The 16753-nt window shown below is 46.9% G+C and overlaps 1 protein-coding gene across 1 annotated transcript in view; it reads left to right on the top strand.

The window, feature by feature from the left end:
- Nucleotides 1–1326: 1326 nt before the first annotated feature.
- The window catches only part of IFNLR1 (interferon lambda receptor 1), a 24774-nt gene continuing 9347 nt past the window's right edge, over nt 1327–16753 (top strand). Inside the window, exons 1-4 of the mRNA XM_075603705.1 lie at nt 1327–1457; nt 7591–7720; nt 14544–14710; nt 15157–15302. Of these exons, the coding sequence (XP_075459820.1) occupies nt 1397–1457; nt 7591–7720; nt 14544–14710; nt 15157–15302 (504 nt within the window). The 5' untranslated portion in view covers nt 1327–1396. The remainder of the gene's footprint in view (nt 1458–7590; nt 7721–14543; nt 14711–15156; nt 15303–16753) is intronic.

Genomic DNA, 16753 nt, shown 5'->3' with positions numbered 1-16753 from the left:
TAGTGGCTTGCCCTGGTCATTTTCGGAACTGGGGCTGCCTCTGCCAGTGGAAGGTTACTGATAGTCCCCCTCAGGATCTCGAGTTCCTGCTGTAAGCCCTGAGCGAACCGCTTTTGCTCCTCTCTCAGCAGGCGGTTTGTCTCTTGCTGGTTTGCATTAGTCTCTTGCTGGGCTATTAACAGCTGTCGCTGGGTTTCACTCGCCTGTTGCTGGGCTTCATTCGCGTCTTTCTGGACAGCGACATTGCGTACCAGCGCACTCACCACGTCTTCCATCTTGTTTGGAGAGAGAGAAAAAAAAACCTTCTTTTTTTTTTTTTTTTTTTTTTTAAAGTTCTTTAACCCCCAGACCTTTCAGTGTTCTGCCCGCATTCTCCACCATATGTGACAAACGGCTTACTCCGGGGCTCCGCCGTCTGTCCGGGACTGTTAGAACACGGTCTTTTAGGGTAGGTTAAATGATGAGACGTCACGTACTGTTCCTTTAAACAGGCTATGCCTGGTTTATTCAGTCCCAGGCACTGAGACTGCCACAGTTTAAACAGAAAACAAAGCCAAACAAAAAGCTGCTCGTCTGAGCGATAACTTAAACTTAGATGTCCCTGACTCAGAGTTGGAAGTGGCTTGTCCACTTCCACCAACAAAATAAGTACCTTTGCAGTCTTTAGACAAACTAACAGAATGAATGAAGCGATTTGGGAAAGAGGCTTTCTCACCCCTCTGCAGTTCAGCAGCCTTCCAGGCTCTTGGGCGGGGCCCAGAGGAAACAGGAAACAGGTCTTATATACCTGAACTCTAATCAGCATGACAGGTGACAGAAAACAGGCAGCAGACAAACTGTGGAATGGAGTGCCTGTACCACGAGGCTGCCCTGTTCAGCTTAGACAGGACAGAAACTGTTCAGTATCCTGGGAGCCCTGTATATGGAGTTTATTACCAACCCCTGGTTTCTGTCACACTGTACATATATATTTAGGCACTGTACCGTGTATAAGTTTCACTGGATGTGCACTGAGCTCTGTCTGTGTTTCATGTTCTGTCTCTGGTTTTAAATATATATATACATATATATATATATATATACACATATATATATATATATATATATATATATATATATATATATATATATATATATATATATATATATATATATATATTATGAGCATTTACTACTGGAGCCTGTAATCAAGGCACAGAAGTGAAAATCAATGTGAGCAATGGAAATATGCTCTCCCTAGGTTCAGCTCAGGGACTTCCCATAATGGGTGGAACTACAGTAGGTGTTTCATTCCGTCACAGGTGCGGTGTTGTGGTTACTCTGTAACTTTGCAGTCTTACCCAGCACAGAGAGCATAAAAGCAAGCGATGTCAGCAAGGGAACGTGCAATGTTACCATGTTCCTTGGATTTACCTATGCTATTATTATCCTTCAATGTGTCGCCGCACAGATTACAGGTGAGATTCAGGATACTTTCTACGTGGCTTTGATAAGCAGAGATTTCAGGGGTTTACTCTATGTTGGGGCTGGTAGGTAATTAGACACTGTTGTTAATTGAAATGCAAAGAGGTTGCTTGTTCTAAGCAAGATTTCTGTTTACTTCAACACGTAGTAGGAAATGGGAGGAAGGTGGCAGGCAAGGGACAGTGACAGAGCGAAGGAGCTGCAGGGACTGAGACAGAAAGGGGACAGAGAGCAGCAGGGACAGAGGAAAGGGACAGTGACAGAGAGAGCAATGGGGACAGAGGAAAGGGGCAGTGACAGAGAGAGCAATGGGGACAGAGGAAAGGGACAGTGACTGAGAGCAGGGGGGACAGAGGAAAGGGACAGTGACAGAGAGAGCAATGGGGACAGAGGAAAGGGACTGTGACTGAGAGCAGAGGGGACAGAGGAAAGGGACAGTGACAGAGAGAGCAATGGGGACAGAGGAAAGGGACGGTGACAGAGAGAGCAATGGGGACAGAGGAAAGGGACAGTGACAGAGAGAGCAATGGGGACAGAGGAAATGGACTGTGACAGAGAGCAGAGGGGACAGAGGAAAGGGACAGTGACAGAGCAGTGGGGACACAGGAAAGGGACAGTGATAGAGAGCAATGGGGACAGAGGAAAGGGATAGTGACAGAGAGCAGAGGGGACAGAGGAAAGGGACAGTGACAGAGCAGTGGGGACACAGGAAAGGGACAGTGACAGAGCAGTGGGGACAGAGGAAAGGGACAGTGACAGAGAGAAGTGGGGACAGAAGAAAGGGACAGTGACAGAGAGAGCAGCGGGGACAGGAAAGGGACAGTGACAGAGAGCAGAGGGGACAGAGGAAAGGGACAGTGACAGAGAGAGCAATGGGAACAGAGGAAAGGGACAGTGACAGAGAGCAATGGGGACACAGGAAAGGGACAGTGACAGAGAGCAGAGGGGACAGAGGAAAGGGACAGTGACAGAGAGAGCAATTGGGACAGAGGAAAGGGACGGTGACAGAGAGAGCAATGGGGACAGAGGAAAGGGACAGTGACAGAGAGAGCAATGGGGACAGAGGAAATGGACTGTGACAGAGAGCAGAGGGGACAGAGGAAAGGGACAGTGACAGAGCAGTGGGGACACAGGAAAGGGACAGTGATAGAGAGCAATGGGGACAGAGGAAAGGGATAGTGACAGAGAGCAGAGGGGACAGAGGAAAGGGACAGTGACAGAGCAGTGGGGACACAGGAAAGGGACAGTGACAGAGCAGTGGGGACAGAGGAAAGGGACAGTGACAGAGAGAAGTGGGGACAGAAGAAAGGGACAGTGACAGAGAGAGCAGCGGGGACAGGAAAGGGACAGTGACAGAGAGCAGAGGGGACAGAGGAAAGGAACAGTGACAGAGAGAGCAATGGGAACAGAGGAAAGGGACAGTGACAGAGAGCAATGGGGACACAGGAAAGGGACAGTGACAGAGAGCAGAGGGGACAGAGGAAAGGGACAGTGACAGAGAGAGCAATGGGAACAGAGGAAAGGGACAGTGACTGAGCAGTGGGGACAGAGGAAAGGGACAGTGACAGAGAGAGCAGTGGGGACAGAGGAAAGGGACAGTGACAGAGAGCAGAGGGGACAGAGGAAAGGGACAGTGACAGAGCAGTTGGGTGGGGGGGGGGGGGTTGGGTGGGGGGGGGGGGGGTTGGGTGGGGGGTATGTCCCAGGGCACTCAAAAGTATTGGAGGAGCTTAACCCCTAGGTGGGAAGCAGGCGGACTCCGGAGCAGAACCGCCTCAATGTCAGCTCTGCCCTCGAGATCCTTGCATCTGAAGGTGATGCCGGTATCTGAAACCTTGTTTACAGGTGACGCGGGCCAATAGGGAGACGCCACTGATGCCGTCGCAGATTCCTATTGGCCCGTGGGACAAACAGACTTTTCCCGTGCCTTGCTACCGGTAACCCCACCTAACAGGTACAGCAAGGATCTCGGAAAGCAAGGGGGCCCCCGTAGCTGAAATCAACGCGGTTCACCAACAAAAGACCCTCTGCTTCCCAAAATATTCACGCCCCCCCGCCCCCTCAAAAGGTAACAGTTTTAAATCTTTCTAGGGAAGGTTACATTGAAGTGGTTAAATATGTTTGTTTTTTTTACCTGCTGCATGGAACAGGCCCTTTAATCCTGCAGGTCAAACGGCTAACCGCACAATAATAATAATAATGAGGGGGGAAAGAACAGAGTACATTGCAATGTTTATCTATTCAAGGGAGGGTCTAGCTTTTACATAAATATTGGGGGGGGGTTTATCATATTTTGAGAACTTGGATAAATTCTTCTTTTTTGCTCGTAGCAAAATAATATTTTTAGTTGGTACGTTTTATTTTGATTGCAAGTTAAATGCACACTGATATATGCAAGATCGTGAATAGAATGACTGCATTTGCCCCATTTTTGCTTTTAAATGATCATGTTTTGTATTATTGATAATTGTCACGGGAGACCAGGACTATCACACCTGGGATCAATTCGCCAGTCAGGACAAAAGGGTTGATAAAATTGAATTCATTGGAAAAAAGTTTTCCACAACTGTTGGACATACAACACACATTCACCCATTGGGATAACTGGGGATAGTATCTATTGGAGAAAAAGAACCCAGTCTTATAGCACTCATTCACAACAAAGTGTATAGTGATAAATTTAAAATACTTTATTAATAACTATGAATAAAAAATAGGGTGTTAAAACGTAATTAAATACTGTATAGAACAGCACGTGACTGTATCCTTTGGTGACCCACCTTAGTATAGGTGGGTGGATATGGTATGATCCCTGATTGATACTAGAGATCAGATGCTATGATTTATAGCTTAAATATTTTTTATTCATAGTTATTAATAAAGTATTTTAAATTTATCACTATACACTTTGTTGTGAATGAGTGCTATAAGACTGGGTTCTTTTTCTCCAATAGATACTATCACGTCTCCATCCAGTCAGCACCTCACAGGTTAATTTATAGCAGTGCGGGTTTTTCTTTACGTGTAGCAGATAACTGGGGATACCCTGCAGGACTAGGCACAGGGACCTCCCTAAAGAGATTCCCCCGGTCCTGCTCCCACGTAGGGTCTTCTGGAACAGGACTCCAGGCCTGCCACCAGCACTGGGACTGACCATTGAACACTGACATAGAACAGGACTTAGCCTGAGACTGAGTCTAAAACAGGGGCATCCCGAGGCCCCTCCCCACCTTGTATACCCCATGACACAGCATGGCTACATTTAGGGAGTGACATTGGCAGTTACTTCCAATATGCCCCAGCCCGATTGGTGGGTTTAACTGCAACATTAAAAAGAGTTACTTGGAAAGGTCACAAGACAACTAGAGACATTCCCGGCTGAGCACAACATTAACCCCTGGTTTCTGAAGTGCTGTAACCAGGCTACATAATACATAGACACCTATACACAATACAGGTGTATTAGACAGGTAGGGGAGTGGCGGGCTTGACCTTTATAAACAGCAGTCACATTTACCCCCTACCGTCACAGAACTGTTTACTTGTTCATCCAATAAATAATCACACTTATATTTTTAAGTCAGGGGAGGGGGTTGTGGCCCATATCTACTAAGCAGTCTGCCATGAGACGGCTTGCAGCCCTTTACGGGAGAATGCTGCTTAGTAAATATGGCCCTTGCTCTTTCTAAGGGAGCTTATCACATTTCTCCAGATAACTCTGACGCGTTTCGCGCGACCGTGGCACTTTATCACAGAGTGAGTAATGGCACTGTGTATACAGGGAGAGCCCTTTTTGTAGCGGCTTCCGCGAATTGATTGCATCCGAAATGTAAACAGGTGGAGGAATAGCACACGTGAAGCTGGTTCGGGGTAAAACCTGCCACCCAAAAAAAAGTTTCTTAATGTAAGGCAATGGAAGATTTTGCTCCTTTATTTCCCTTGCAGGGGTTTGTCACGTGTAAGAAAAGTGACTATGATGCCTAGAGTTGCCAGGTGTCCAGTATTGAACCGGACTGTCCTGTATTTGGACACTCTGTCCGGTAAAAAAAATGAGAGGAATAATACTGGACATGTATGTGTCCGATATTACCTCTCTGGACAGAGTGCCCCAGTCAATTAGGAGGAGGTCAGGATCATGGGGGTGGGGCCAAGGAGAGGAGGAAACAGCATGGAGCGGAGAGAGAGGGGTTTGTGTGTGTGTGTGTGTGTCGTGAGCGCGCCGCACGTCCAGTATTTTTGGAAAAGCCGCCTGGCAACCTTAGTGACGTCAGATTGACGTTCACTACGAAGATACAATACCCATGAGTGTCTTCCACAGGTCCCTAACCTGTGTCATTCACCCCATTGTCACATTGTACAGCGATTTAAAGGTGCTGTTCCCTAAATATGACCTATTCTGAAAGTCCGCTCTACGCGAGGCAGTTAAAGCCAATTACTAACCTTATACGCGTGCAGTATTATCCACATGGCGGGGGGTGGGGGGGTGTTTTTGTCACTAAAACATATAAGAAATGTATGGCTTTAAATTACATTTTCCTACTGGATTTCGGAGACCCATATTATAAAAATGTAAATGTGGCAACCCTATACTATCCACTTTAATACGTAAATCCCTTAGAGCTTTTGCCTGATGCAAACAGGTGAATAGCAAACAGAGCGACCTTCAGCTTTCAGGCTGATCTACCATCAACGTATGTACCTTTTTTGTGTAGTCTTACCTAAAGCTATTTTAAGATGGTTATTGTACTCATCTGTCTTGTCTCCCTCCGTAAAAAAACAACTTTTCTACATTCTTGACATTGCAACAAAGGAAAGGTAGCCAGAAACGTACATTACACCTACTGTATGTGCCCTGGGACAATCCCTCTTAGGGCCAAAGCGTACTAAAAGCAGTCGCATGTTTAAGATGTTTATGTGACCATCTGGGTGATTGATTGCTTTTGTTACCCAAATGTGACACCTAGAAGTATTTTTAAATCCTTTTATAAAGTTGACGTAAACACGGTGAGCTGAGACTTGGGTGGGGATTGATTTCCTCTAACTTCTCCCTTTTGTCTACCTCTGTGTTTAATAAACGTTTGCACAGGCAAAGCCCCCCTCTCCTTATTGGCTCTGATAGGGTGAGCTTTGGGTAAAACGTAAAGAAAAAACTTTATTGACAAACACTCCCACATTCAGAGGCTCCTGGAAATACATGCAATTTATCATTAATTTCCCCAAAAATGCAAACCGTCTTAGCATAGTTAGATTTGTTTAGGAAAGCCAACTGGACTGTTACGTGTCTTAGGCCTTGGCCATGTTTGGCGCTTGCTGGCGGAAGCGTGGTGACACGCGCGCCCGCTCAGCACTGAGCGGCTTTAGTAGGGGCTCACCTGCTCTTCCGCGCGCTTGCGGAAGCGAATGTCTTAGGGGAATTTAAAATTCCCCCGCTTGCCGGCGAGACAGGCCGGTCACGTGAGCGGTTCGCCCAATGAGGGCGAACCAGCTCCATGACGTCACTGGCCCGCCCCCAGCCAGTGACGCGCCCGCCCCCGGATCGCCCCCTGATGGCCTGCTCAGAGCGCTTGCGGTAAGCAACCGCAAGGCCAGGGAAAGCACCCGCTTTCCCTGAGCCTCAGCACGCCAGCGGTAAGCGTGTCCGAGGCCTTACACAAGGATTGTTTTCTGACCTGCTACACGGGATTGCACCTATAAATTGATAACAATGTACAGTATTTGATCTATTAACATCAATGTATCAATGCAGTTTGTGTCTATTTACTTTGCGTGCTTCACCTTTTTGATTTGGGGAGTGGAATTGTACAATGATGTCAACCTCTGAAGACCAAAATTAGTGAGATTTGGGGGTTCTGTGTCCAACAAATGCTATTTTCAGAGAAAGTGCTGGGGTTTTTTTTTTGCCTCAGTGAGATCCACTGAAGTTTTTGAGATGCAATGTTAAAAAAAATTCAAAAACAAAATCAGTGACACTCGTGGACAATCTGTGGGAGGTGACCGTGTCTTGCACAAATAGTTGGGTTTATCTTCTGCAGCCAGCACGTTCTGGGGAGGAATGTCTAACTGTTCCCACATTTCCACTGCTGGTCCTGATCCGCTGGTTTAACAATTCATTGTTCTGTGTTCTAGCCTCCTTATACCCACCACGAAATGTGACCACAGTGTCCAGGAACTTCAGGCTGTATCTCACATGGACCCCGGCATCTGAAAATCCTGAGGTGGTATATTATAACGTGTCTTACAAACTCTTCTATAAAAGGTAATTGTGTTAACCCTTATTTCTCTGAACAGTGATGAATGACATATGCAGACATGAGAGATGCACATTGGTGTCACGCCTGCCTCTCGCTCTATATATAGATATATATTGCAATGTATAGCTATGACCTATTTAGTCTTGTATATTCCTCTGCGGCACATAGAATGTTTCAAACACAAGCCGCCTGCTCCATTGAGCTTACAATCTAAATTACATTTCTAATGCACAATAAAATAAAGTTTAGATTGGGTTCTCCCACTTCAAAGACAGTGTTCTGACCTCTAACTTACTCCTCAGCCCAACATACCCACATAAACGGAAACGTCTCACCGCAATTGAAAGTACAATGGATTAATGCCCTCGTTTTGGTTAGACTCAAACTCGTACAGACATAATAATCAACTGATGTATTCCCATGGTCCTGAAAAGTACGCCATGAGTACCTCGTAATTTACCAATATCGCTCAGAAACCCAAGTAAGGTTAGGGTAGCTGTCTTATATTTGAGTTAATAAGCTGGACCTTATTGATGCACTAAATCAAGGAAATCCTCCATGGGTCTACTATTGATCATATTAGTAGAGTTTTTGACACAAATTCTACCACTATATATATACACACATCTCTGAATAGCAGTTCTATATGTTCATCCCTGTTTATCATGGAATAATATGATCATTACTTGCATTCATCAGAATTGTGAACTATGTTGTTGAGCATTTCGTTGTCTGTACATAAGAGTTGGCAAACAATTTTTATTCCAAATGTTTTTAATCTGAAAGTCTTTTTCAATGTGCTCTTGTTCCGCACGGAATGTTGTACGACGGGTACCGACCTCCACCAGTGAGGTCACTGTGCCATGTAGTCTTGTATTACACAGTGTCACGCCTGTATGCACGCAGACCTGGCAAGACCCCGATACTGAGGTGGGAACGGTATTACCACACACCCACAGCGGTGGGGGTAAGCTCGGAGTGTGGTATGGCATTGCTGGGCCTGTAGAAAAAGAGTTGTTATACTTGCAACGTCCTTGAAGGGTTAACGTAAGAATGGTCGTGTCCGTGGGCCAAAGTCCAGGGGTACAGAGAGCAGAGTAGTCAAAGTTCGTAAGCCAAGTCCAAGGGTTCCAGAGGTCAACAAGGTAGAGTTCGTAGCAGGGTTCAAGGGGTACAGAGAGCAGAGTAGTCCAGGACGAGCTGGGGTCAAAGCCAGGGAAATCCAAAGATACACAGGAGCAGGTACAGGCTGGAACACAGAGAGAGCAAAGCATAGGACTGCACACAAAGGGATAACAAGAACTATGCAGAGCGATGATAGAGAGGACAGACAGGGATTATAAAGGAAGACACCAATGGGAGAGAGAGGAGGAGCAGAGAGGGAAGTGGGAGACAACAGGGATAGGTCAGGAGGAGAAGAGGAGGAGACAGAGAGATAGCTTGCAGGGAATGGGAGGAGGAGTCAGGAGAGTGACAGGCCTTAGAAGAGGAGCGTGTGCGCGCGCCCTCTGTAAGCTGAGAGTGCGCGCGCACAGGCTGCGTCACGAGACGCGCGGAGCACCGTGCCGCAGGCACACCAGCGGAGGGAAACGGAGGGACGAAGGGGATCGCCACCGAAGGTGAGGGAATGGCAGTGGGCACTGAGGGAGTCTGGGAGCGGGGAGTGTTGCCGCAGGGACTCGGGGACCGCGCGGGTGCACGAGACCTGCGGGGCATGCGCTGAGGCAAAGGGGCAGCATGAGAGGTAGACGGAGCGGGACAGGAGTGAGTAAGCGCAGGGAGATTGGCAAGGGAAGGGACAGAGGGAGTGAAAGAAGGGGAAGGAATCCCCTGAACCGTCACACACAGATCGTTTTAGCCAGATGAGGGGAAGTAACAAAGGAGGGAGGAGGGGGTATGATACCTTTCATGGGACCAACAAGTAGTTGATAAGATACAAGCTTTAGAACATTTCTGGGTCCTTCATCAAGGTACCATACCACCTACTCCCTCTCCCTTCTTTGTTACTAGATGGACGAAAGAACCAGCACGACCAGCCCATCCTTCCCAAATAAGGGGGGAAGATTCACACACAGCATACTTTCCGGTGCCGGTCTGTACTTATTGAGGAGATTAGAGTTGAATAGCTACTCTTTGATAAAGCCCCCCTGGGCGTGAAATGCGTCAGAGGTTTTGCTGCCTGCTCTCTATCCTTGTTTGTATGTTACCATGAGCCCAATAAATCGGTTTAGGACATTAGTCACGGCCGTTTTGCCACGTCCAAATGACCGCCGGCGCTTTGCCACCACTCACCCCGTCGGTAGGACCTGTCGCCGCCAACCGCTTTGCCGCTAAGATAACTGCCTAAATCCCTTACCCTAAAACACCATACCCCAAGCCCTTACCCTAAAAACACTACCCCAAGCCCTTACCCTAAAAACACTACCCTAAAACCTTACCCTAAAACCCCCTACCCTAAGCCCTTACCCTGAAAACCCCCTACCCTAAGCCCTTATCCTAAACACCCTACACTATGCCCTTACCCTAAACACCATACCCTCAGCACTTACCCTAGACACCCTACCCTAAGCCCTTACCCTAAACATCCTACCCTAAACACCGTACCCTCAGCACTTACCCTAAACTTCCTACCCTAAAAACTCCTACCCTAAGCCCTTACCCTAAAAACCCCTACCCTAAGCCCTTACCCTAAACATCGTACCCTAAACACCGTACCCTCAGCACTTACCCTAAACTTCCTACCCTAAAAACTCCTACCCTAAGCCCTTACCCTAAACATCCTACCCTATGCCCTTACCCTAAACACCCTACCCTATGCCCTTACCCTAAACACCGTACCCTCAGCACTTACCCTAAACACCCTACCCTAAAAACTCCTACCCTAAGCCCTTACACTAAACATCCTACCCTATGCCCTTACCCTAAACACCCTACCCTAAGCACTTACCCTAAAATGCCATATCACAAGCTCTTACCCTAAAACCCCCTACCTGAAGCACATACCCTAAATCCCCCTACCTCAAACCCTTACCCTAAAATCCCTGCCCTTACTCTAAAACCCCCGACCCTAAGCCCTTACCCTAAAACCTCCCTACCTTAACCACTAAAACCCCTTAAATTAACCCCCTACTCTAACCAGTAAAACTTACCTTAGAAGCGGCCGGCAGTGGCGGGGGTTCCAGGGGCGGATCGGCTGCGACGGAGGCTCCGTCTGAAATGTAATGCAGAATGGGACATTTGGTCGCTGTCCATTTCGCCACGACCGAATGACCACCGGTGTTCGGCACGCTTACATTTTCATAGCAACTCCAAACCCAGCAACATTTGTGAGTAAAAATGTCCCAAGTCAAGTATTGTGGTTTTTTTTTTTTTGCATGACCCATAGGGGTTCCTTGGAGCTGAACCGCTGCTCTCAAAGCACTGGGGAACCCCACATGCAGATACATCATGTTTTTGCTTTTGCCAGTACTGTATTATCTTTTATTCATATGGCGCCAACATATTCAGAAGCGCAGTACAATATGGGAGGGAGGATGATAACACTGTATGATACGCCATTCGCCATATTTTCTTCTCTCAGACAAGAACATTGTATGGCAGCGGCAGATTTCCAGATCCGCCGCCCGTAGGCACTTACCTGGTGCCGCCTCCTCGGTGCTCGTCCAGATCGAAATCGCAGTGTCATACGTCACCGACGTAACGTCACACAGCATCTTGTTGCCATGGTGTCATGACGTAATTTAATGCTGCGATACCATGGCAACAAGACGCCGTGTGACGCCGCCCAAAGAACATTTGCGGTACTACATACGTCAAAGGCTTTGCTGACCTTTGGAATGAGTAGGATATTTAATGAGTAAGATGCATGTGAAGCGACACGTGCTTATTCTGCATTGGGGTGTGTGTGTGTATCTAACAGCACGGTATCTATGAGTACTTGCAGCCGGAGTATCTGTGTTGGATCATGATAGATCAAAGGTTGCAAATGATAAGCATTCAGTCTTTCTCCAATATACAACATACAATGGTGACGCGCTCCTATTCGAAACTCTGTTACTTGGAGGTGTCGCCCCTCCTATTGCCAAAGGCAGCGACGTGTTTCAGGGATAAAATCTAGACGATTAACTCTATTTTTAGAAAAATCTGTCCGCCTCCAGTTTAAAAAAACCTCAAAAAGGTAAACACGCTAAACTGAGACTTTGATGTCCTCTGGCTGCTCCCTTCTGTCTGATGTCACTGTGTGTTGAACAAGAGTTTGCACAGGCAATGCCCCCCTTCTCTCCCACTCCCTTTATCTTTGTTGGCATAAGGTTAAAGAAAATGCCCCCCTTTTTCAGAGACGCCCTACAGAACGGAAAACTTGGTAGATTTAGAAAGTGAACGGGTTTCATCTGGGGGATTTATCCCTTTTTACCCAAACCTGACACCTATAAGTATTGTTTTTTAAGCTTAGACTTGGGAGGATGGAATTTCCTCTGGCTGCTCCCTTTTTGTGTGATGTCACTGTGTGATGTCATGTTCAGCGAGCGCTTGTACAGCCAAAGTCCCCCCTCCCCTTATCTTTATTGGCTCCCTGATGAGGACAGTGTGGGATAAGGGGAAAGAAAACACGCGATTGGCAAACCTTTCCCGCTTTCAGAGGCCACGTCTGAAAGGCAGCGGTGCAGCCAGTGAGGGCGAACCAGCCGCGTGACGTCACGGACGCGCCCCCGCCACGCCTCCCCCTGCTCTACTCAAGACGCGCGGCCCATCGCTACCCTTAGACCGCAGATCGCGGTTTAAACTAGTTCACGCGCCGCCAGGCGTGCACGCGGTGACTGGGGCCGCAGCCGTAGCGTGGAGCCACGGAGCTGGGAGATGCAGTGTGGAGTGGAGCCCGTCCTGGGGGCAGACACCGGAAGTTCTAATTGGATTCCGGGTCACACCGCTGGGACTGGCTCAGACACTGCCATCCTCTGCTGCCGCGGCCCGTCACCATTGTCCTCTGTCCACGCAGCGGCCACCGCCGTCTTCATCCCCTCGCTGTCTCTTCCCAAAAACACCGGACATTTGGACGTCCCGAGAACGGGGACTAAAATTCAGCATGCTAAAATTCGGGGCACTCCTGTATATATACGGGCGCCTGGCAACCCTACCCCTGGCCTGGTTTCATTTGTATAGGAAAGATCATTTGATTGTTGAATCCTTTTAGAAAACGTGTTTCTCGGCTTCCAGGGAGCGCAACTTTTAAAGGTTCTCAAAATAACTATCACGGAGGTATTGGGGAAAATGAAAGGGAACAGGGTATTCTCTTCTCAACAGGCGATGCAGGCTAGCAGCAAATAGGTTAGGAAATGCCACTGGAGTCCCTTTTCCTTTTGATATTACATTATTTGGTAGTTGTAAGCCTGCAAACGGCATGGGGTTTATTTTATATCTGCCAAGGCAGCCGATTCCTATGGACTTCAATGGGGGGAATTTCTGCCTAAAACGGCGCGATGCAGAAGACGTCCTTAAGGCCCGGGCAGTTCTCCCCAATATGGCTATTTTAAAAGCGAGCTCTCCATGTAATGCCTGACGTGATTCCTATTTTTTTTTCTTCTTCAAAAGGTGTTTATTTTTTATTATTGAATCATTAAAGAGGCCCGCAGCCTGCAGTAGTGTCTACGTGGAAAGGCTTACTGTTTCATTCGTACTTTCTCTGCTCCACCAGAAGCACAGGGCTGTTTTCCATGCAGGGTATTATCATAAAAATGTCTTATCATCTACTCCGGTAATCTTCTTTGAGGTCTACTCATGTTACTAAATGAGAGGGGCTTAGCAGCTGTATTCATTTGTTTGGGGCTCTGTTTTTGATTGTAAGCTCTTTAGATTAGCTAGAACAGATGCGCAACCTCGCTCAAACTGGAAACGTTGTGCTGTGTGCTACCAGGGAGGTGGGCAGAACAAATCGTGAAGTTGATGGATTGTGTCAACGTTCGGAGTTCACCACATTTCTGCCATTTGGATCTATATCCAAATACAAAAATACAAAATATAAAAATGGAAAATTACTGTATATATTTATCCTAAGTGTTATTAAAGTTTCTTTTAAACCGTTTGTTTGCAGTTCCGTATAGCCCACAGAAGAATTAATTATATATAATAATTCTGGTCTGTAGTGCACCTACCTACGGGATTCTGTGTGTGGACTGTGTCCCTTTGACACAATCCATCAACTTCACGATTTAAGCTCTTTAGATTGTAAGCTCTTCGGGACAGGGACTCCTGGTACACTACACAGGTAGTGTTAGGACCTGCATACTGGTCATGCCGTGACGTGGCTGCAGGCTTATAATGCTTTGGCCAAAGGGTTTAACTAAATGACCCGTACTCATGAGAATACTAACATTGAAGAATTTAACTATGCATTTTATTACATTGGATGGAGCATTGGGTATTTTTGTCTTTTGTTGTATAGATTTGGCCACGCTCAGTAGCTCTCCTTTTGATACAAAAAAATAATAAATATATATATAAATAATATATATATGTGGTGGGTTCTGGGGTTAGAGCTTGCGGGGATGGTGTGTTTACTCCTTTTTTTAATGTCTACTTTTATGTATGAAGCACTTATTCCGGTTATGTCGCGTGTATTACTGCTGTAAAGCACCATGTACATGGATGGCGCTATATAACTAATATGGACATACAATACTAGAAGTGAAATACTAGAAGTTGCAGTAGAACTGCCTCTTTAAAATGTCATTGTTGTATCCAGTGTCCCCCAAACCCCCCTGCTTGTCGTCCATCTCATCATGCGTTGACTTGATTGTGAGTATTTATTGGCTGCTTTGGGTCCTGTTTCAGAGAGTGGAAACACGTCTCATGTTTCAAAAACAAGACCAGAACTGAGTGCAATTTGACCTGCGCTCTGAGCGATTATACTATGAACCACACGGTCAGGGTCAGAGCGGTGTCTCCGTCATCAGAGTCCTCCTGGGTGGAAATCGGACCCGTATCCTACTTGTTTACAGGTCGGTGGATCAAGGTTGTCAAACACTTAATGGTGTAACCCCCACATACCCGGCCGCAACACGACCATTTGTAATGAATATAACAGCATCATTGGCTTCCCTAAATCAATCTGTTGACCATCCCGTCCTTATGGAAGAGCCATTCAGCACATGTTCCCCACTGCTGTCTTCAAGGCCCACACCCCCCCCTCCATTCTTAAAATATACCAAGTAAAGAGTTGTATTTGGTAAATAACAAAACGGCAGGGGCCTACAGATTTGGGGCCACATTTACTAAGCTGTGCTATAGCAGAAGACGCCCCCTCTTTTCAATTCACTTGAATAGGCTATAAGGTCACTTCCAGCGCTGGAATGTTTAAATATGGGTCCTAATCTTCATAGACCTGGACTCCTCGGTCGCACACGCATGACTGCATACATATGACGCGGTATTATTGTTTTCGCAGTGGAACCCGCCCCGCCAAAATTGGAAGTGACACGAGGAGACCAGGTCCTTTATATTAGGGCAACTGTGAAGACCCCATCCTGCATCAAACTAATCTATGATCTGAAATATGATGTCATGTTTTGGGAGGCTGGGAAACTGCAGGAGGTAGGTGCCCTAATAATTTGCACACGTGTATTACGGTTTTTAACTACCAAGGATCTGAAGGACGTTTTTCCAAATTCAGAGGTTAAAGGTGCACTACCATGTAGCTGGTCCAAAAAAAACATTTGATAACGTCTAATTGGATTCCTTAAACTTACTCAAACCAGGCTAAAAACAAAGGTTTATTTATTTTTATTCCAGGAAATTCATTACAAATTGTATGTGTTAGGGGCCTCTGAATGGGGGAGTGTTTGTCAATCAGGTGTTTTCTTTATTTATCCCATACGGCTACAGGGAAGGGGGGTAAGGGGGGCTTTACGGGTGCAAACTTTTGTTAAACACGCTGCGCTTTTAAAGTACTCTGCACACGGGGAGTCGGGGATGTAAAAGCTGCAGTCCAAGTTTAAAAAAAAAAATTAAATTCCCTTTTAATATGTGTATCAATACAATCCACACAATAAGTAATTAGCTAAGTTGCCGATCGATCCGTTATCCTGTGATCGATCGGCGAAGATTCAGCTTGGGGGTTCACTAAATGGCTGTCAGTGCAGCAGAAGAGGACCAATGATGCAAAGTTCTGTGGGGCAGATCATGTGACCAGGCAGTCGCCAGATACACTCTGTGAGAAGCATATAAGCATGTATGTAACCCTTCCTGCTGGCTCCTGGGGAGTTTACGTCAGTGTCTCGTTAGTTGTTTCTCAGGATGCATTACCTTACTCGTGGTGCAGGCTTCGTGCCGCTGGGCGATGATGTAGCAATGGTAGAAATGATGGGCGCCAGGAACACTCTTTATTTACACTCTTTCACTAGGGCTCTTTTCCTCCATACACAGTACATAGTTACGGGTGTCATCAGTTACATTTGGGCTGCTTGTAAACTTGACTATTGCATCCCCGGGTGCCCTCTCTCAACACATTTGGGAGGTATGGACATTTGGCTGGTTTCTGACTAATTGTCCTGTTCTGTACAACGTCTGTTACGCTCTGTCACTAGGGGCCCCTTCCCGGGCCCTGGCTGACCCCAATATGGATAACGGATCTACATCCCACTCCTGCCTCTGAACTGTCATTCCCAGGCAGACTAGGACTGAGGCCTGTGCGGACCTGCCTGTAGAGCTGATCCATTTTAACTCCGGGGTCTCCCTCACCGGGACCTCTGTAGATTGCATTCCCTTCTCCTGTGAACCATGGCCATATCTTGGGACCTTATCTGAAGGGGCACTGTCCCCAACTAAAACATAACAAATGAGGACTGTTCCTTCCTATTTAGGAACATACTTCTTAACTATACACACCGAGGCTCCTCCACTCTCAATCCTCCAGGAACCTAGTCTCTAGAACCTTCTCTTCCCTACTTATCTCTTATGCAGTCCCTGTCTCCAGGCAGTACTGGGTGGGGCTTAGTATCAGCTGACTGCCCCCAGCCCCGTGTAATCTGGTAGGACAAGGCATT

Source organism: Ascaphus truei, chromosome 6 (assembly GCF_040206685.1).
Source record: "Ascaphus truei isolate aAscTru1 chromosome 6, aAscTru1.hap1, whole genome shotgun sequence".
Classification (NCBI taxonomy): Eukaryota; Metazoa; Chordata; class Amphibia; order Anura; family Ascaphidae; genus Ascaphus; species Ascaphus truei.
This window is presented reverse-complemented; position numbering and strand designations above follow the sequence as displayed.